General features: G+C 44.7%; 1 protein-coding gene across 1 annotated transcript in view; it reads left to right on the top strand.

Moving 5' to 3' along the window:
• DYNC1H1 (dynein cytoplasmic 1 heavy chain 1) overlaps positions 1 to 20,424 on the top strand; it is a 69,950-nt gene that overhangs the window by 18,104 nt on the left and 31,422 nt on the right. The window contains exons 8-32 of the mRNA XM_001491194.7: positions 72 to 1,148; positions 1,848 to 2,027; positions 3,889 to 4,038; positions 5,705 to 5,851; positions 8,609 to 8,749; positions 9,113 to 9,289; positions 9,424 to 9,534; positions 9,619 to 9,738; positions 10,266 to 10,505; positions 12,520 to 12,675; positions 12,818 to 12,931; positions 13,175 to 13,285; positions 13,362 to 13,571; positions 13,746 to 13,892; positions 14,106 to 14,272; positions 14,371 to 14,544; positions 15,144 to 15,309; positions 15,391 to 15,579; positions 15,673 to 15,867; positions 16,546 to 16,828; positions 17,287 to 17,387; positions 18,043 to 18,202; positions 19,028 to 19,271; positions 19,440 to 19,623; positions 19,895 to 20,107. Of these exons, the coding sequence (XP_001491244.3) occupies positions 72 to 1,148; positions 1,848 to 2,027; positions 3,889 to 4,038; positions 5,705 to 5,851; positions 8,609 to 8,749; positions 9,113 to 9,289; positions 9,424 to 9,534; positions 9,619 to 9,738; positions 10,266 to 10,505; positions 12,520 to 12,675; positions 12,818 to 12,931; positions 13,175 to 13,285; positions 13,362 to 13,571; positions 13,746 to 13,892; positions 14,106 to 14,272; positions 14,371 to 14,544; positions 15,144 to 15,309; positions 15,391 to 15,579; positions 15,673 to 15,867; positions 16,546 to 16,828; positions 17,287 to 17,387; positions 18,043 to 18,202; positions 19,028 to 19,271; positions 19,440 to 19,623; positions 19,895 to 20,107 (5,157 nt within the window). The remainder of the gene's footprint in view (positions 1 to 71; positions 1,149 to 1,847; positions 2,028 to 3,888; positions 4,039 to 5,704; positions 5,852 to 8,608; positions 8,750 to 9,112; positions 9,290 to 9,423; positions 9,535 to 9,618; positions 9,739 to 10,265; positions 10,506 to 12,519; positions 12,676 to 12,817; positions 12,932 to 13,174; positions 13,286 to 13,361; positions 13,572 to 13,745; positions 13,893 to 14,105; positions 14,273 to 14,370; positions 14,545 to 15,143; positions 15,310 to 15,390; positions 15,580 to 15,672; positions 15,868 to 16,545; positions 16,829 to 17,286; positions 17,388 to 18,042; positions 18,203 to 19,027; positions 19,272 to 19,439; positions 19,624 to 19,894; positions 20,108 to 20,424) is intronic.

Genomic DNA, 20,424 nt, shown 5'->3' on the forward strand with positions numbered 1-20,424 from the left:
GGTGCTGGTGTACAACAGAAGAAAAATCTTCACTTGGTAAACCTTTTTTGTTTCAAATCCTTCTCTTTCAGGTCACAGCAGTTGCACAACAGAATCAAGGAGAGGTTCCTGAACCCCAAGATATGAAAGTAGCTGAGGTTCTCTTTGATGCTGCTGATGCAAATGCTATTGAGGAAGTAAACCTTGCTTATGAGAATGTTAAGGAAGTGGATGGGCTAGATGTTTCCAAGGAAGGCACAGAAGCTTGGGAGGCTGCGATGAAGAGGTACGACGAAAGGATTGACAGGGTGGAGACCCGGATCACTGCTCGCCTTCGAGATCAGCTGGGCACAGCCAAGAATGCTAACGAGATGTTTAGGATTTTCTCCAGGTTCAATGCACTGTTTGTCAGGCCTCACATCCGTGGGGCCATCCGCGAATACCAGACCCAGCTAATCCAGCGTGTGAAGGATGACATCGAGTCTCTTCACGACAAGTTCAAGGTCCAGTACCCACAAAGTCAGGCATGTAAGATGAGCCATGTGCGCGATCTGCCACCTGTGTCAGGATCTATCATCTGGGCGAAACAGATTGACAGACAGCTGACCGCCTACATGAAGCGTGTGGAGGACGTCCTGGGCAAGGGGTGGGAGAACCACGTGGAAGGGCAGAAGCTGAAGCAGGATGGAGACAGTTTCCGCATGAAACTCAACACTCAAGAAATATTTGATGACTGGGCAAGGAAGGTGCAGCAGCGGAACCTCGGCGTCTCGGGGCGCATTTTCACCATTGAAAGTACTCGGGTTCGGGGCCGAAGTGGAAATGTCCTTAAGCTAAAAGTTAACTTCCTTCCTGAGATTATCACGCTTTCAAAAGAAGTTCGAAACCTCAAGTGGCTTGGTTTCCGAGTCCCACTGGCAATTGTGAACAAGGCTCATCAAGCAAACCAGCTCTACCCATTTGCCATCTCCCTGATTGAAAGTGTCCGGACTTACGAACGAACCTGTGAAAAAGTGGAGGAGCGGAATACCATTTCTCTTCTGGTAGCTGGCTTGAAAAAGGAAGTGCAGGCCCTGATCGCAGAGGGCATTGCATTGGTGTGGGAATCCTACAAACTCGATCCCTATGTACAACGCTTAGCAGAGACTGTCTTCAACTTCCAAGAAAAGGTGTGCTTATAATTTAATCCTCCAGCATCTCAGGAGTAAACTAAATACAGTAATAGCCAACTCAGTTAATTCTGCCGTAGACGGTGTGTGTGATTGACGCAGCATGAGGCTGTGTGAGCTGAGAGAGAAGGGGCCATTTTCCTCAGTGGGCTGTTTGATGATGTTAGGGCTTTAGGAAGGCTGTTAAATAACATCCCGAGTTCAGAAACCAGTGGAGAAGAAGGAGGACACAGGGTCTGACGAGAAAGGAGAGCTTTGTTACTGAGGAAGCTGCGTGGAGAACGGGCCTCTAGATCTGCAGCCGTGGTGTTTGATGTCGATCCACCCCAGACCTGGACTTCCTTCCCAGGCTGTGGTGCCGCTGCACGGTTGTAGGCCTCCTGGCCTGTGAGCAGACCAGAGTGTGTGCGTCTGTGCTCCAGCTGGCTCCTGAGGACGGAGAAGGCACTGAGCGGAGCGTGTTTATTTCCTGCTCCCAAACTTAGAATCAGAGGTCGCCCTTCCCGTGAGCAGGAGGGGGTAAAGGGGAGAAACTGACAGTTTCCATGCATTTCCCTTCCCTCTGTGAAGACATGGGAGTGGCGATAAGTCTTCTAACCCCAACAAATAAGATTAGCTATTTATGAAAGAACTGCTCTGCCTTGAACATTTGATAATCAATTAATAGGTGTCTTAAATATTAAATATACCTTCCTTTAGGTGGATGATCTGCTGATTATTGAAGAAAAAATAGACCTGGAAGTCCGCTCCTTAGAAACTTGTATGTATGACCATAAGACTTTCTCAGAGATCCTGAACAGAGTGCAGAAAGCCGTGGATGACTTAAACCTGCACTCCTACTCCAACTTGCCCATCTGGGTCCACAAGCTTGACATGGAGGTACGGGATGGGGTTGGTTATGGTGCTTTTCATTTTTCTGCTCTGGACATAGGGGTGGACTCTGTTTCGTAAGTTTACAGGCATGCCTCAAAGATATTGCAGGTTCTGTTCCAGACCACCAGCTAGAGTGAATATTGCAATAAAGCCAATGTCTCAATAAAGCAAGTCATACAAATTTTTTGGTTTTCCAGTGCATATGAAAGTTGCATTTATACTATACTGTAGTCTATTAAGTATACAATAGCACTGTGTCTAAAAAAAACAACGTACATGGCTTAATTAAAAAACTAAGTGAGCAAATGCTGTTGGAAAAATGGTGCCAGTAGACTTGCTCAATGCAAGGTCACTACAAACCTTCAATTTGTTAAAAAAAAAAAAAAAAAAAAAGTCAATAGCTGTGAAGCACAGTACAACAAGGTATGCCTGTATTAGTTTGTCACGGAAAAGCGTTTTTCCATAGAAGTTATCAGTGATAGTCCGGTTTCCCCTCCAGAAATTTCGTTTAACTAACCGTGGAGCTGAACTGTGATATTAGCAGTGCTCGTGTTCGCTCCAAGTTGGAGGCAGGAAGCTGCGAGGGAGGAGAAAGAGCTCTCTATTTTCTGAATATTTGACAACCTGCTTGCTCTTTCCTGCTCTTCTTTTTTTTTTTTAAAGATTTTATTTTTTCCCCTTTTCTCCCCAAAGCCCCCCGGTACATAGTTGTGTATTCTTCGTTGTGGGTTCCTCTAGTTGTGGCATGTGGGATGCTGCCTCAGCGTGGTCTGACGAGCAGTGCCATGTCCGCGCCCAGGATTCGAACCAATGAAACACTGGGCCGCCTGCAGCAGAGCGCGCGAACTTAACCACTCGGCCACGGGGCCAGCCCCCTGCTCTTCTAATATAGGTTGTCATTCCTAGCTCTCCTCTCCAGGCATCCTTCTCTGACCACCCTGCCCCTCTCCACCACCCAATTTAAAAAGAAATACCCAGCAACACAATACCCCTTCTTTCTGGTGTAGAGGCCTTTGGCTCACTCCTGTAGAGGTGTGTGTTGGGGGGGGCGGGGCAAGTGTGTACGTGTGTGTTTGAAGCATACTTAGCACTCGATATGGCTTTCTCATTTGTGGACATCAGAGAGTACATCCGTGAAGAGGCTCAGGGAGGAGGATATTTTGTGACAGAGGTCACACAGTGGATGGCTGGTAGTTGGTCAATTCCAAAGCTGTTTGTGGGTCACAGGTTTTCTCTTCCTTTCTCTTTTAAAATGGATAAATAAGTTGCAGCGTATCCACACAATGGGACACTTAACAGAAAGTCGACAAATTCCACTCTCTGGAATCCACTGAAAATCCCAAGTTTTTCTCACACCTGCCCTTACAGCGTCCCCAGGGTGGTTGTGTGGCCCAAGGCAGACTCTTCACAAAGATGTACAGAGGTTCTATTTGTAGGAAATTTACTTGTCTCTTTCTAGATCAGAGAAAAGACTTTCTTCTTTACTTACTCTTAAAATGGTTTAATCTCCAAATAATAGTTTTCTAGTTTTATCTTTGAGGCTGCCAGGAAAATGCTTTTGTTTGTAAGTTTTCTATTATATTGAACAATATCAAGACCTTAAGTGCATCTGCTGCATTTGTGTTAATTTTCTTATCATAAGTGAGGAGGTTGGTGATTCAGTTAGCCCACAGCTGGAGAACACAGCCTAACAAATTCAAGTTATCTGAGGCTATGAGAAAGTGACAGGAGTGAAACTGAGAATAGAGTGAGATGCAGGGTTATAGTTAGTGACTCTTTATTTTTGACCTGAAACATCTATTTTCTGTTTAACGTCTCTGTGAGCTAACTTTTGGAACACTAGTCTTCGCCACTGCTTTCACTCTAGATTGAAAGAATATTGGGCGTTCGCCTCCAAGCTGGCCTGAGAGCTTGGACCCAGGTGCTTCTTGGACAAGCTGAAGATAAAGCAGAAGTTGACATGGACACGGATGCGCCACAAGTCAGTCACAAACCTGGTGGAGAGCCAAAGATCAAAGTGAGTATTTCCTAGGCTGGCAAGTAAAAGTAATTCTCCCCTTAAAAAGTGCCAACAACAAAGCCACTTCACGGTAGAGAAAGTGACAGACACCACCTTACCGAGGTGATCAAGGTCAGCATCATCAGTGATGGTATGTGTATGATGTGATGAGAAGCACACTTCACCTCTCTGGTCTTTCCCCCACCTCTGCCACCCTCATTGTAATCATGAGAAACAGACAAACCCAAACTGACAGTCATTCTACAAAACACAGAACCAGTACTCTTCTGAAGTGTCAAGCTCATGAGAGAAAGACAAAGAAAAACTGAGAAAATGTTACTGATTGGAAGGGATTAAGGAGATGTGGCAATTGATGTCCTGGATTAGATCCTGGGAAATCTAATGTCTGTATTTAGTTAATAGCATTGTCCCAGTGTTAATTTTTTTGTTTTGATAATTGCACCATGTTAGATGTTAATGTTAGAGGAAGCTGGTGAAGTGTATATGGAAACTTTGCATACTTTATTTGTAATTCTCCTATAAATCTAAAATAATTTCAAAAACAGGAGCTTTTTAAAAATGAAAGATAAATTTTAGGAAAAAACCTACACTGGAAAAACAAGTCTCTGCTTACTGAACAAATGTGTAAGAAATGATCTCAAGCACCGAATATAATCTAGAAATAAAAGTTAGGACTGTTACACTAAGATGTGACTATTTTCGTAAAAATCTAAATGGAAGACTGCAGTAGTACAGTGGGCAATACATTGGACAGCAGTCTTTGTCTCCAAGCCACCTATTTCCCATCTGTGTGAAGGAGGGGTGAACTGGAGCCTAACAGGCTTTCTAGAAGACTCGGTAATTCTGTTCATTCAAACTCTGCAAATAGGTCCTGTGTCCTGACATGGGCGGTGATTGTCAAGGTGTCCACCTTACAGTATCATTAAGCCGTGCGTATGTCTTATGTAGTTCACAGTACTTGTGTGATATTTATCAATAAAAAAGTCTCACAAAACAGAAGCCTGAGGGAACTGTGCAAGTGAAAACTTTGTGCTAGGAGAAACAACTCGCTTTTTCTGTTTCTACCCAGACTTTATCTTTTCATTTTTTTCTCTTAAAGCTTGAAAAATGTTTTCACTTTTGAGTATTTCAGATATTATCCCCAGAGCAAACTTTTTAGAGACTGAGATGCAGAAAAGTGAGTGAGTGGTCTGTGTTGACACAGTTCTGTGGTGGAGACTGAGTTGGAGATCCTGGGTAGCTTTAAGCACCGGCAGGTGGCACAGACTTTGCTCAGCTTGTAAACCTACATCAGTGTGGCTTATGTCTGCCAGCCACCGCCAGCCTTGTGTCACTCGTCTCTCAGGCCTCAAGGTCATCACATCAAGAGATCATCGTGCACATCAAATCACTGGGGCTTCGCTGCACACCTGTTGTGTGTTTCACACGCAGGCGCAGGGGACCCAGGAGGAACCTAGGCAATGTGTGCCCCCTGACTTCTTACAGTCCTTTGGGGAGGGCCACAGACCACCAACATGAATTAGCAGAAGAGCAGGTCTAGAAATAAAGTCACCGACCTTGTGGTTCAGACTGAATTAGTTTAGTAATTTAGAAAAGTGTCATATATCCAAGCTATTTGTTCGAAATAGATTGCTGAGTAATAGATGAAATCTCTCTTATGCAGAATGTCGTTCATGAGCTAAGAATAACCAATCAGGTCATCTATCTGAATCCACCAATTGAAGAGTGCAGGTACAAGCTGTATCAGGAGATGTTTGCCTGGAAGATGGTTGTGCTGTCTCTCCCCAGAATCCAGAGTCAGAGGTACCAGGTGAGCCTTCCCGGGACTTGCAGCATGGCCTTCTGACCAGGGCTGCCCTAGGCTGTGGGACCCCACCTTTCCACCCTGTCTCTTTAAACAAGCTTGCGACGAGTCTTCAAACTCCAGGCTGCAGGCTCAGCATTCTGACGGAAAGCTAGAGGAAGCTTGGGTGACCTCACATTTGTTTCCAAGAGTTGCTTTTCCAAATAGTTGTGTTTGCAGCTTTGGTCACAGTAGTCTCTTAGAAATTCCCTCTGTGAACTTCTTCGGGAATTTTAATTCCTGTCGCTTTTTTCCCCTTGCTTTTTATTATGAAAATTTGCAAACACACACAACAGTAGAGAGAGTCTCATGAGCTCACAGCATCCAACTTTATTTGTCAACATGCGGCCAATTTTGTTCAATTTCTGTTCCCTTCCCCGCCTCCACCACCAGATTATTTTAAAGCAAATCTCAGATATAATGTACTTTTATTAATGTGCTTCTGTGGACCATTTAGTCCCTGGCCACTAGGCAGTATTACTGCCAAACAGGGCCAGTGGTTTTCAAGTAAACATTTCTGCAAACTCTTTTATAACAGGCTCTTCTAGAAAGTAGTGGTCCTGTTAGGAAGTATCTCTGTTTTCTTAACTCGGAACATAAACTCAGTTCTTTTCAGATTTTTTCGAGGTAGCTGCTGCCCATAGACTTGCTTAGCCAAAAACTTGGCAACGTCCAACTAATCAGAACCGATCTGTGCATACTGGTTCCTGCCCCTCAGGGAGTCTGTGTGCAGTCTTTAGGATGTTTCTTATCCTATCTCTCCTGCTTTTAACCAGCTGTGTTTCTGTTTGCCTTGTTCTCTTGTTCATCTCCAAATTTGAAAAACTAAAGGCCAGCCCCTCTTGTGCACAGCATCCCGTGCCCTCTTATTTTGTTGTTCAGTAATTCTCCCCTCTCTTCTGAGTATTCCTGTCGGAAAGTAAATTTGACTCCTGTCCCCCTCCAGCCATCTTATTTTTCTGCTCCTCTTGGTGCAAACCTGGAGGAGTTGTGTGCACGGCTGCTCCAGGGCCCCTCCCCGCCAGGCATGTGCCCACCACTCTAGCCGCGTTGTCTGCCCACCGTCATCGGGGCTTCCCCCTGCTGTTGTGGGCTCTCAGCCCTTGAGAATGTTCGCTGCAGGATTTGAGAGGGGTGTGCACTCCTGCCTCCTGGATATACTTCTTTTGCTTGGCTCTCCTGGTTTTCCTGCCCCTCACTGGTCAGTCTCCTTTGTCGGTTCCTCTTTTGTGCTCCCTCTCCCCAGCCTCTAAATGTTTGGTGTTTACTCAGCCATGCACTCTCTCAATGTCTTGTCCAGTCTGTCACCTTTAAATACCAGCTATTTGCTGACAACTCTCTGTTCGTATCTCCAGCCTGGCCTTTATCATGAACTCCAGACCTCTCTATCCAACTCCCTCATTGGCATCTCCACGTGACTGTCTGATACACGTGTCAAACTGAACGTGTCTCGCCAATCTCCCTCCCTCAGATTTGCTCCTTCCCCTGTCTTTCCTGTCCTGTCCTTCAGCCCACTCAGGCCAAAAATCATGGCATATCCTTGACTCCGTTGTTTTTATCTTTAAAACTAATCCAATCTGTTTCTTACTACGTTGATCACTACCACCCTTGTCCAAAGGTACCATCATCTCTCACTTTGATTGTTTAAATTCTCTCCTCACTGGTCTCTCTGCGTCTGCCCTTGTTCCTTAAGATCTGTTTTCAACACCGCAGCCAGAGTATGTCTTAAACTGTATGTTGATCCTGACAATGCTCTTTTTAGAGCCCCTTAATGGTTTCCCATCTCACTCAGCGTGAAAGCCCACGTCCCACAGTGGCTTGCTGGGCCCCACGGGATGTGCTGCTTGTGGCCCCTCTGACTTCAGCTCCTGCTTCTCCCTTACTGCCTCTGCTCTGGCCACACTGGATTCTTGCTCTCCTCAGACATGCCCGGCATACTCTTGCCTCTGGGCCTTTGCGCTACGGATCTCTGTTCTTGGAATCCCTGATAGCTGATATTCACATGGCTCCCTCTTTCCCCTTCTTCTGGTCTCTGCTCAAATGTCACCTCCTCAGTGAGGCTTTCCCTGACCTCCCCATTTAAAATGCAGCCTCCTCCCACCCACTCCTCCCTAGTATTCCATAGGAGTTTTCTCCATAGTACTTTTTATCATCGTACATTTTGTATATTTAGCATTTTCCTTAATTGTCTCTCTCCTCCCATAGAATGTAAGTCTGTATGAGCAGATTTTTTGTCTTTTTGGTACCTACAAAGGTGCCTGGCGCACAGTAGGCACTCAAATCGTTGAGACGAATGAATGACTGTGTCATTGGTTCCATCATCCACATTGGTGTAAATGCTTGGTCGTGGTGCTCTCACGTCCTGTTAGACATGGCCTTCAGTCTTCCCCTCTAGAGGAGACTCAGATCTCTGAGGGCTCCGCTCTGCAGCATCGTGCCCTCTACTCCTTGGGCTCCATGCGCTCTTTGACTGTTTTTGCATTGTGCCATTAGTGACACCACACTTTGCAGCTTGTGATTGATCTGATATTCCTTTTATTGGTTTGATGAGTTAAACAGAAGTAGGCTTCTGGTTACTTGTGGCCGGGGTAAGTGGATGTTATCCCTTAAATGCCATTTTTATCGTGCGCTCTTCTTTCAGTTCATTTAATTCAGGGAAAGGTGACTCTGAGGTTAACATTTTTGTCCACACTACTTGGATTCCCTTCCGGCTTCGTTTGATAGGTGGGCGTACATTACGAGTTGACTGAAGAGGAGAAGTTCTATCGGAATGCTCTAACGCGGATGCCGGATGGCCCTGTTGCCCTGGAGGAGTCCTATTCTGCAGTCATGGGCATTGTCACTGAAGTCGAGCAGTATGTCAAAGTGAGAAGCTCCTGATTTCATTCAAATCTGTCAGGTGGTCTAGTTGAGACACTTATGAGTATGAGATATGGTGAATATGGAGCTAAAAGCTCTTGACTATATGTAATACGATTCACTAGGTAACATTTGTTTATTTTAAAGCGAAGAGTGAATAGTAGGACAGATCATCTGGGATATTAACTATCATTTTAGAGAACAGTACATTTTATTCTTTTTTGATATGAAAATTCTGAGAATTTGAAGTGAGAATTTTTCTAATGGTGATGAGAGAACATGAACCTTTTTAAGAGAATATGAAAATATGTATTAATTTTCTACAAAAGACCAAACTGTATTATTTAACTCCGTTTTTTTTGTATGCAGGTTTGGCTTCAGTATCAGTGCTTATGGGATATGCAAGCTGAAAACATCTACAACAGACTTGGGGAAGATCTCAACAAATGGCAAGCTCTCTTGGTTCAGATAAGGAAGGCCAGGGGGACTTTTGACAATGCGGAAACCAAGAAAGAGTTTGGACCAGTGGTTATAGATTATGGCAAGGTGAGTTCTGCTGTCTTATTGAAAGGCGTCAAGGTGACAGTAAAGGCAGCATCTCTGTTTGACTAACGTGAAGTTGAAGCGTAGACACTCCAGCATGCAAGGACTGATGATCTGTCATGCTCGTTCATCTGCAGGTACAATCTAAGGTGAACTTGAAGTATGACTCCTGGCATAAGGAGGTTCTCAGCAAATTTGGGCAAATGCTCGGATCCAACATGACAGAATTCCATTCCCAGATCTCAAAGGTGAGGAGGCAGGATTCTGCCAGCATAACCAGTCTACTGCTAAACCTTGGCTCTGTGTTAAAATTCTGTGCTCTCTCTCAACAGTCTCGGCAGGAGTTGGAGCAGCACTCAGTGGACACGGCCAGCACCTCCGATGCGGTGACCTTCATCACGTATGTGCAGTCCTTGAAACGGAAGATCAAGCAGTTTGAAAAACAAGTTGAGGTGAGCTCTGTGAATAGGTAAAATTCCACCGTCAACCCTGTCGGCACTGGATCTCAGGTACAGGCCATAGATCATCTAATCGTACCCACGTGCTGCGCTCGTTAAAGTGCATCCTGGGAATCTGCATTTTAAAAGGCTCTGCAGGTGATTCTTAGGCACATCAAGGTTTGAGAACCACTGCTTTTTGTCCTTTAGAATTTTTACTTTAGTTGTTGAGCTTCAAGTCATAAACCTGAATTTCCTTTCTATAATTTGGAATGAGGGTGTGAAGCACAACTCCAGGGTGCATAGACCCTGTTCAGGGCCACCTGGATGTAGCCAAGCACAGTAAGTGGACTAGCCGTGGCGTGCTCTTGGACGTGCTGCCCTCTGACCATGGTCTCTCAGGATGGAAAGTTTCTGGAGAAGAGCAAATGTATTGATATTGTTCTGTAGCCACAGAGTGTCTTCTCTTTTGTGGGAATCTGTCAATAGTTTCTATTACTGTTATAGAAGAATAAAGTCAATTTATTTTTTAACTCTCAAAGCTCTACCGCAATGGTCAGCGCTTGCTGGAAAAGCAGAGGTTCCAGTTCCCGCCTTCCTGGCTTTATATTGACAACATCGAGGGAGAATGGGGGGCCTTCAATGACATCATGCGGCGGAAGGACTCAGCCATTCAGCAGCAGGTAGCAAACCTGCAAATGAAGATCGTGCAGGAGGACCGGGCTGTGGAAAGCCGCACCACTGACCTGCTGACAGACTGGGAGAAAACCAAGCCTGTCACGGTGAGTCACCCCACTGTGTGCCAGAAGTTTCTTCTAAACCAACGGTGTAGTTTGGTGTCTTGCCTTTCACATGTAAAAGGCCCTGCTATGGCTTAACTTTCCAAGAAAGAAGACTTTTCCTTGTGATTAAAACAGCAGTATTTCAGATAGTGTATTTAAAACCTTGAAAGCTAACTTGGACCTTTTACCCAGAACCCCTTATGACAATCAAAATTTAGTCAGGAGATGGTTTTAAAAATTAGTTTTTCTCGGTGCAGCCCGGTGGCATAGTGGTTAAGGTCAGTGTGCTCTGCTTTGGCGGCCTGTGTTTGCAGATTTGGATCCCGGGCACGGGCCTGCACTGCTCATCAAGCTGTGCTGTGGCAGCAGCGTCCCACATATAAAATAGAGCAAGATTGGCACAGATGTTAAGCTCAGGGCTGGTCTTCCTCAAGCGGAAAGAGGAGGATTGGCAACAGGTGTTAGCTCAGGACCAAATCTTCCTCATACACACACACGCAAAAACAAAGTTTTTCTCCTAAGTTATCCCCTTACATAAATGTAGTCAAAAATCAGAACTTAATTTCTCATGGACGCAGGAAGCCTCACACTGTGCCTGCTGCTCTGTGCTGTGGGGAGGCAGGCTCTGCCATCATCACTACAGTTACTAAGCCTTGCTGTGCCCAGGACCTGCCACAGCCAGTCCTTTTGGTTCATCCAAGTATTTATCAAGCACTGAGTGTATTCTAGGCAGCGAGATACAGCAGTGAACAGAGAGGACAGGACCCCCTACCCTCGTGGAGTTACACTCCATAATAAAAGATGAACGAGGAAAATGTGTATTTTGAATCAGATGTGATATATGCCATGAAGAAGAGTCAGGAGGGCCAGATGGAAGAGGAGTGTTAGTGGTGTATGGCTGTGTCAGGGAAAGCCTTGCAGGGAAGGTGACGTTGAAGTGGAGACCTGAAGGAGGGGGCTGGCGGGTCATGCAGGTGGCGAGAGGGAGTGTTCAAGCAGAGGGGATAGTGAGTGCAAGGCTCAAGCAAGTTGCTAACAGCATACTTGGTTTAGTGCATGGAATTCAAATCTTATATATTGAGACTTACATATAAACATAGACAAAAGAAAAAGGGGAAGGATGTTAAAATAGTCTGAATGTTAATCTGGTTTCCTATTTAGGGGTGTAGGTTTTCCACACCAGGCCCTGTTGCAGATTTAGCCTCCCACGATCGAATGATCAGGGCTCCGTCATGCCCTCAGCACTGTCTGTGCTACGGAACCCAAAGGTTTTACTTTGTGTTTGATTTTGGTTTTAGGCCCCTGTTGTAAGAAGGTCTCGCTTTGACTAATGTCTGTACCGTGGGTTATGCAGAATGCTAGCTCTAGCAGGGGTGTGGGTACTGATTAATAAGCAGGACTCTGATTACCAAAATTTGAATATCTCTCATTGCCTCGCCTTGCTGTTAATGTGTTCTAGTTAAAATTTTAATTGCTATTTTGCTTTTGTAGAAAACTGTGAGATTTTGTATAGTCATTATCTGAAGTTATTAAAATGGAAAGGAAGTATGTAAACAGTAGTGTTAATGCTGACACAGAGGCCACTTCCAGTGAAAATTGTGCTTCATTTCTTATTCTTCTCTCAGTAACTGATGTAACAACTGTGTACATTAGGGAGGGCATGGCTGGCAGCCCTCAGAGCCTTGTCTGCTCAGATCAGGAGTGTCCCACTCCAGGCCTAGGTCCGTCCTGACTCTTCTCTTCCCATCTCCCAAGGCATTTAGTGAGACAATACTGAATCAAAGGGTGCTCCATCTTTCTTACATATATTTTTTATCATGTCAAAATGTGGAAGTGAAAGTTCTGTTCAGTAATATATATATGTACATCTTGTTAGATGTTTACGAATGTTGACGTGTTTGAGGAATCACACATTTGCAGAAGCCTGGCAGGCTTCCTCCCCCATTTTAGAGCCAAAGTGCTCATCTCTCCCGAGACCTGACACTGCAACTCTCTGCACTTTGCCTGCTTTCAGGGCAACCTTCGCCCAGAGGAGGCACTTCAGGCCCTCACCATATATGAAGGGAAGTTTGGCAGGCTGAAGGATGACCGGGAGAAGTGTGCCAAGGCCAAGGAGGCGCTGGAATTGACAGACACGGGCCTTCTGAGCGGCAGTGAAGAGCGGGTCCAGGTATGCACTGCTCAAGCTGAGGGGGTAGGGATGCAGCTCCTCGTCCTGACTCTGCCTTTGACCTGGGCCATCTCAAGGACCCTGCCAGATGGAGATGATTTCTATTTCCAAAGTTTAACTACTTTGCTACTCTTAATCACAGGTGGCTTTAGAAGAATTACAGGACCTCAAAGGCGTTTGGTCAGAACTTTCTAAGGTCTGGGAGCAAATTGATCAGATGAAGGAGCAACCATGGGTTTCAGTACAGCCTCGGAAGGTATGTCTAGTTAAAATATATGTTTCTGTGTATCTTCATGTATTAAGGGTTATAGACTTAGAAACTTGGCAAATAAGGAAAAAAGTTTATTGTGAGTTCACAAAATGTCACCTAATGTCCTGCATGTCATTTTACATTATTCATCCAGACTAATGTAAAATTTCCTCTAAAACCATTTTTAAAAATATTTTGCCATTTAAAGGAATGTTGGCAAACAGTATCATCTTGTGTTTCTCTTGACAGCTTCGACAAAATTTAGATGGCCTCTTGAACCAGCTGAAAAACTTTCCTGCTCGATTACGGCAGTATGCATCCTACGAGTTTGTGCAGAGGCTGCTGAAAGGCTACCTGAAGGTGGGTGACTCGGTCTGCAGTTGGGGAAGGCCGTTTGAGACACAGCTGCACAGGGTGACTTTGCTTCTCTCCACAGATCAACATGCTGGTGATCGAGTTGAAATCCGAAGCACTTAAAGATCGCCACTGGAAACAGCTGATGAAAAGGCTTCATGTCAATTGGGTTGTTTCTGAGCTAACCCTTGGCCAAATCTGGGACGTTGACTTGCAGAAAAATGAAGCTATTGTCAAGGATGTGCTGCTTGTGGCACAAGGGGAGATGGCTTTGGAAGAATTTTTGAAGCAGGTAACTAATCGGACTGACAACCACCTTTATGTCATGTTTCAGGCTATGACACATCTGACCGTGTGAAAACACAGCCTCATCTGTGGTCCTTTTTGTCCCCATAACACTTAGTCACTTGTACAGCTGGTGAATGCCCACGTATTGATAACATGTCTCTTTCTGGTTTCAATTCAGATAAGAGAAGTATGGAATACTTATGAGCTAGACTTGGTTAACTATCAGAACAAGTGTCGCTTGATCCGTGGCTGGGATGACCTCTTCAACAAGGTCAAAGAGCACATCAACAGCGTCTCCGCCATGAAGCTCTCTCCATACTACAAGGTACTGTTGCTGGGGACCCTCCCTCCCTGACCAGAGCGTTCTCCTGCACCTTCGCTGTAAGAATACCTTTTCACTAATAGTTACCAGGTGCCTGTTTTTTAAAATCTGAGTTAAATAACTTGATGGGATCTTAATCTGCATTTTTATTGAGTTTTGGCATATCTGTGAGTGAAAAGTTCAGCAGTTGGGCTCTTTCTTCAATCTACTCATTAGGTGTTTGAGGAGGATGCCCTGAGCTGGGAAGACAAACTGAATCGGATCATGGCTCTCTTTGACGTGTGGATCGATGTGCAGAGGCGGTGGGTCTACCTGGAAGGCATCTTTACGGGCAGTGCGGATATCAAGCACCTGCTGCCAGTGGAAACCCAGCGGTTCCAGAGGTATGACCTCTAGCCAGGGAGCTAAAGAGCTGAAGATTAGATGTGGTCGGTAAGCACTCTTTACACAAACGCTAACGTTTGTCTTCACTTGATTGTAGTATCAGCACGGAGTTTCTGGCTCTAATGAAGAAAGTATCCAAGTCTCCCCTTGTTATGGATGTTCTGAACATCCAGGGGGTGCAGAGGTCTCTGGAGAGACTGGCAGACCTGCTAGGAAAGATCCAAAAAGCACTGGGAGAATACCTGGAGAGAGAGCGGTCATCCTTCCCCAGGTGAGGGAGTTGTGAGATAGCTGATTTGCGCTGCAGTGGAGTTCGGTCTCAGCTGTGCTGTCCTCCAGTCCTCCTCTCCCCTTCTGGGCTGTGTGTTGGTCACTTGTGACATCAAAGGTTTTGTTACCAATAGTCCATTTAATGAACACTGTTTCCCTTTCATGCATTAATTCTTAATTATAGCAAACAATCCTTAATTTTTTACTGTAAATGACTTTATTAAACCTCATTTAAATTATCATCCACCCTCCCAGGCAGTTTGCATCTCTTAAATATTTAGCTCTGATTATTTTCTAAGTGGCATCTCTTCTTTTCTGAATGATTTGCTTAGTGTGACTCAAACAGGTTTTTTAAAAAAGGAATTCATGAAGTAAGGTTAATGATGTGAAATTCATTGAATTCCTCTTCAGTGTCTTGTTAGATAGGTGTGTATCTTTTGCTGAGGGCTGAAAGAAATGTGAATATAATCTGTGTTCAGGCTGGAGATTTCCACCACCTTGTGCATCCATTTTCCCTTCTACAATTTGAGGTTTTGCATTGATTCACCTTATTTGTGTGCATAGAACATTTTAGCAACTTGAGTGCTACTTTAATTTTAGGTTCTATTTTGTGGGTGATGAAGATTTGCTTGAAATCATTGGAAACAGCAAGAATGTAGCTAAGTTACAGAAACATTTCAAGAAAATGTTTGCTGGAGTTTCAAGCATCATCTTAAATGAGGATAACTCTGTTGTCTTGGGCATTTCATCCCGTGAAGGAGAAGAGGTAGTTGAATTTACGTTTGTCACTTAGAAAACTTCTCTCCCCTTTTTGCACATCTTAATTCTTAAATTTTATTTATTTCAGGTTATGTTTAAAACTCCTGTGTCAATTACTGAACATCCAAAAATCAATGAGTGGCTCACACTGGTAGAAAAGGAGATGAGAGTCACGCTGGCTAAACTTCTTGCTGAGTCTGTTACAGAAGTGGAGATTTTTGGTAAAGCAACTTCAATTGACCCAAATACCTACATCACTTGGATTGATAAATATCAGGTAATGTAGAGTAAAAACGAGACAGTCTAAAAATGAATGCACAGGCTGATCTCTACAATGATCCTTTTGGATCCTGTGTCTTATATCTTTCAGGCCCAGCTTGTGGTTTTGTCAGCCCAGATAGCCTGGTCTGAAAATGTGGAAACAGCTCTGAGCAGCATCGGTGGAAGCGGTGACGCTGCGCCCTTGCACTCTGTGCTGAGCAATGTGGAGGTCACACTCAACGTTTTGGCTGACTCGGTCCTCATGGAGCAGCCCCCACTCCGACGACGGAAGCTGGAACACTTGGTTAGTCCCGTGTTCCACTCATTCTTCACTAGTTAGGCTCTTCTGCCTTCACCTCAAGCAGTTAAATAATGCTTCAAAAATATTCTAATTGGTGTTAGGGGGAAAAGAAGATGGCAGATTGATTTACTCTGGGGTGGGTATTGGCTCTCTGTCGCTGTTGAAAGATAATCTTGGTGGAACACAGGAGTTACATATACATCATCCTGGTAAAAATGAAATGCTAAGCCTGCATCGGGGTCTTTCACTCTTTCTTATCATCTTCTTCCCAAAGAGGCAGCTAAGGTGGTGTAGGCAGGCCTGGCTGTGCTCTGCATGGCTCTGAGGCAGTGTCACTTGTTCCTGGGCTTTGCGCCCTGGTGTGTGGGAGATGGACTGTTAGGATGGAGACAACTCTTCTCCCATCACGTTTTGTGCCAGTTGCAGTTTACTTAAAGTGAAAGTTTTTACTTTTGTTTGTTATTTCTTCTGTTTTTGCTGCAGCTCTTGATTCTGTTTAATTGTGTTAGATGAATAACATTTCTAAAAGTTTTTTGAAATTTGCATTTTGGAGTGCTTTCTAAAAGCCACTGTAACTGGATCTAGAACCTCAGTTTAAGTCTACCAGATAATCCCCACACCTAGAGAATGCACTGTATTATTTGAGTTGAGGATAAACTCTTAAAGTGACTCTTTTTTCAGATTACAGAGTTAGTTCACCAGAGAGATGTTACCAGGTCCTTGATCAAAAGCAAGATCGACAACGCCAAATCTTTCGAATGGCTCAGCCAGATGCGATTTTACTTTGACCCTAAGCAAACTGATGTGTTACAGCAGTTGTCAATTCAAATGGCAAATGCCAAATTTAACTATGGCTTTGAGTACCTGGGTGTTCAGGATAAGCTGGTCCAGACCCCTCTCACCGACCGCTGTTACTTGACGATGACTCAAGCCTTGGAGGCTAGACTGGGGGGGTCCCCATTTGGTAAGTCACTCTACAAACCTGGACAGGTGGAGTCAGAGAGTAAACAAAGTTTGAAAAACTAAGTGGCGGGGCTGGCCCCATGGCCAAGTGGTTAAGTTCAAGTGCTCTGCTTTGGTGGCCCAGGGTTTTGCCGGTTCAGATCCTGGGCATGGACCTAGCGCCACTCAAGCCATGCTGAGGCGGCATCCCGCATAGCAGAGCCAGAGCACCTACAGCTAGAACATACAACTATGTACTGGGGGGCTGTGGGGAGAAGGGAAAAAAAATTAAGTGAATGATTTAAATATATTTCTTAATTACATTACTACTACATTCTAGAAACTTTAAAATTGTTTGCATTTATTACGTCTGCTTTGATTTTTTTAGATGAAATGCTTTTTGCCTTTCTCTTAAAGCTAAAGATGTGTTTCTAATCGAGTAATGACTCAAGTACTCGGTTACTTTTCTTCAAATCCTAGGGCCTGCTGGGACTGGGAAGACCGAGTCTGTCAAAGCTCTTGGCCATCAGCTTGGACGCTTTGTTTTAGTTTTCAACTGTGATGAGACCTTTGACTTCCAGGTGAGAAGCTTTGCAGGATCCACCTAAAATCTAATGGTCTGAGAGGGTCAGGTGGGGAAGACCATGCTTGCACCTCTCTCAAAGCTGTTTGCCTGCTCGCTCAGTGGGGTTCCTGTGGCCTTCTGAGACCCTCAGGGACGGGTGTTATTTTAAACTGTTTGAGGTTTCCAGCATAGGTGCTTTGACGTTGACTTGAGCTTCATGTTTTCAAAGTTAACACTTGAGCGTAACATCATTTTTTTTAGAGAGTAATATCTTGAAATGGTTAGTTCCTGTGTCTGGGAATAAATAAGTGTTATAGAAAAAGTTTTTTTAATCAACAAAAAGTAATAGAATAAAAATGACAGCTTTGTCATTAGGATTTCATTGGCACAGGAAGGAAAAGTATGATGCATCTGTACACTGGTAATCACTATTGCTTGTGACATCATTTGCGTGTAGGCACTAGGCCCCTCACGTCACGTGTGAATCTCATTTCACCTTCATAACCACCTTGGGAGAGAGATGGTATCATTCCCACTTCAAAGATAAAGAGACGTGGGTTTCAAGATGTGATTTGCCCGAGGTCAGACCTATCGCCTGAGCCGGCACTTGATCCCTGTCAAGCGAACACTGAGGCAGGTAGTCTTTAGCTTCTTTCTTTCTTTCGTTTCAGGCGATGGGGCGAATCTTCGTGGGGCTTTGCCAAGTGGGTGCGTGGGGCTGCTTTGACGAGTTCAACCGCCTGGAGGAGCGGATGCTCTCAGCTGTGTCGCAGCAGGTGCAGTGCATTCAGGAAGCGCTACGAGAGCATTCCAACCCCAACTATGATAAGAGTAAGACTTGTCTTTTTCTTTAAAAGAGCCAGCCTTCCTAGCCCCTTGTTTGGCCAGAGTAGAGTATTCTTCCATGGAGCTTTGGGAATGAGCCCTCTGTCATGACAGCGGTACCTGTTCTGAGAGGTTCCGAGGGCTGCTTCCCCTGCCTTCTCCACACAAAGCCCAGGCGTGTGAGGTGGAGGCAGGGTGGGGTGCCGGGGGAAGTAAACACATCCATATTGGATAGTTTATGTGCGGTTTAATTCATAATGTTTGTTTTTATGCCATAGTGATAGTAACTTGTCTCACCAAACAATCTGCCAGACTTCCTAAGTAGAACAAAAGGAGCCTTAGAGAAAGCAATACCTGTGTGCTCGATGTTGTCTTATGGAGTGAACACACTTTCTCCCTAAGTGGTTCAGAGTTGCAGGGGAGTTTGTTTTGGGGTGGTCCTAGGAAAGGGTAATTCTCATGATCTAAGCCAATCAGTTGTGTCACAACACTCATTTTTATTTATGCAGCTCTTGTGGGACTGCATTTCTTTTCTCGCGCTGAGCCTGTGACACACAATATTGCACAATAGAACAGTGGGCTTCCTGCCTCTGGTGACGTGGTCTGTTTCATGTTCAGATGGCTTTCATGTAGGTGAGGTGTATGAAAATGGGCCTCCCCGGGCAGATGGGGACACGTGCGTGGTGAGTGCCTGCAGAAAGGCCAGAGAGCGGCTCCCCTCAGGTCGTGGGCTTACAAGATTAGTGGGGAAAGGGGTGCTTTGTAATTTTAGAGAGATTTTAGAATGGTTTTTGAGCATGATGAGTCTTAACACCGTCATCCGGTTTTCAGCCTCTGCCCCCATTACTTGTGAGCTGCTAAACAAGCAAGTCAAGGTGAGCCCAGACATGGCCATCTTCATCACCATGAACCCTGGCTACGCAGGCAGGTCGAACCTTCCAGACAACTTGAAGAAGCTGTTCCGGAGCTTGGCTATGACCAAGCCCGACCGGCAGCTGATTGCACAGGTCATGCTGTACTCACAGGGCTTCCGCACTGCCGAAGTTCTTGCCAACAAAATTGTCCCATTCTTTAAGTGAGTAATTAGAGTTATTCATAATCATGTTTCTAGCGTATGTTAAACGTGCCGTTTAAAGTTTATCTGCAATCACGGCGCAGCTTTCCAAGTGTCCATCTCTGATTTCTTGACACATGCTGTTGTTTAAAGTATACTGTTTTTTAAAAAAAACTTTTTCTTTTCTAGATTATGTGATGAGCAGCTCTCTTCTCAAAGCCATTATGACTTTGGTCTTCGAGCTCTGAAGAGTGTATTGGTAAGCGCAGGTAACGTGAAGAGGGAGAGAATTCAGAAGATAAAGAGGGAGAAAGAAGAACGAGGTGAAGCAGTTGATGAAGGAGAAATTGCAGAAAATCTACCTGAACAAGAGGTTTGTATAGATGTTTTTAACTCACTCAAACCTTAAACACTATTTAAATTTACCTTTTTGACATATAAGTCACGACTTGGGAGTTCATTGCGATTCACATGTACTGGGATGAGTAGAAGAGGCTATATTTACATAGTAAATTGAGTGAGTGAATGTTGGAAAGTGTGAATTACGCTGTTTGTTCACTTAACAGTCACAGATCACATACAGCAGTAAATGTGCGAGCTGGGCTCCCTGTACCTCGGCGCTCAGTCCTTTTTTCCCCATGTAGATTCTGATACAGAGCGTCTGTGAGACAATGGTGCCAAAGCTGGTGGCAGAAGACATCCCGCTGCTCTTCAGTCTCTTGTCAGATGTGTTCCCTGGAGTCCAGTATCACCGGGGTGAAATGACAGCTCTTCGAGAAGAGCTGAAGAAAGTGTGCCAGGAAATGTATCTGACATATGGAGATGGAGAAGAAGTTGGTGGAACATGGGTTGAAAAGGTACCTTGGATTGTTCTGTAGCCTGGCACCCTCACAGACTCCACTGGCTACAGTGTGCAGTAATAATGGCGGTGGGCCACCTGGGTGAACCACGTTTGATAGAAGTCTTTCCATGAAGACCAGGGTGGCCCATCATCTGGTTTGTGTTTTGCCCCAAGGCCTATTTGGATTTTTTCTTAACTTAAATGTAGAAATAGCAAAACTTACCTGAACATTTCACTGATGTGGTATAGTTCATTCTCTGAAAATGCTAACTAAAGGCAGGATTATAATGGAAAATGTTTATACCAGTAAAAGTTCTATTTGCAAAACTTGTC

Source organism: Equus caballus, chromosome 24 (assembly GCF_041296265.1).
Source record: "Equus caballus isolate H_3958 breed thoroughbred chromosome 24, TB-T2T, whole genome shotgun sequence".
In the NCBI taxonomy this organism is placed as follows: Eukaryota; Metazoa; Chordata; class Mammalia; order Perissodactyla; family Equidae; genus Equus; species Equus caballus.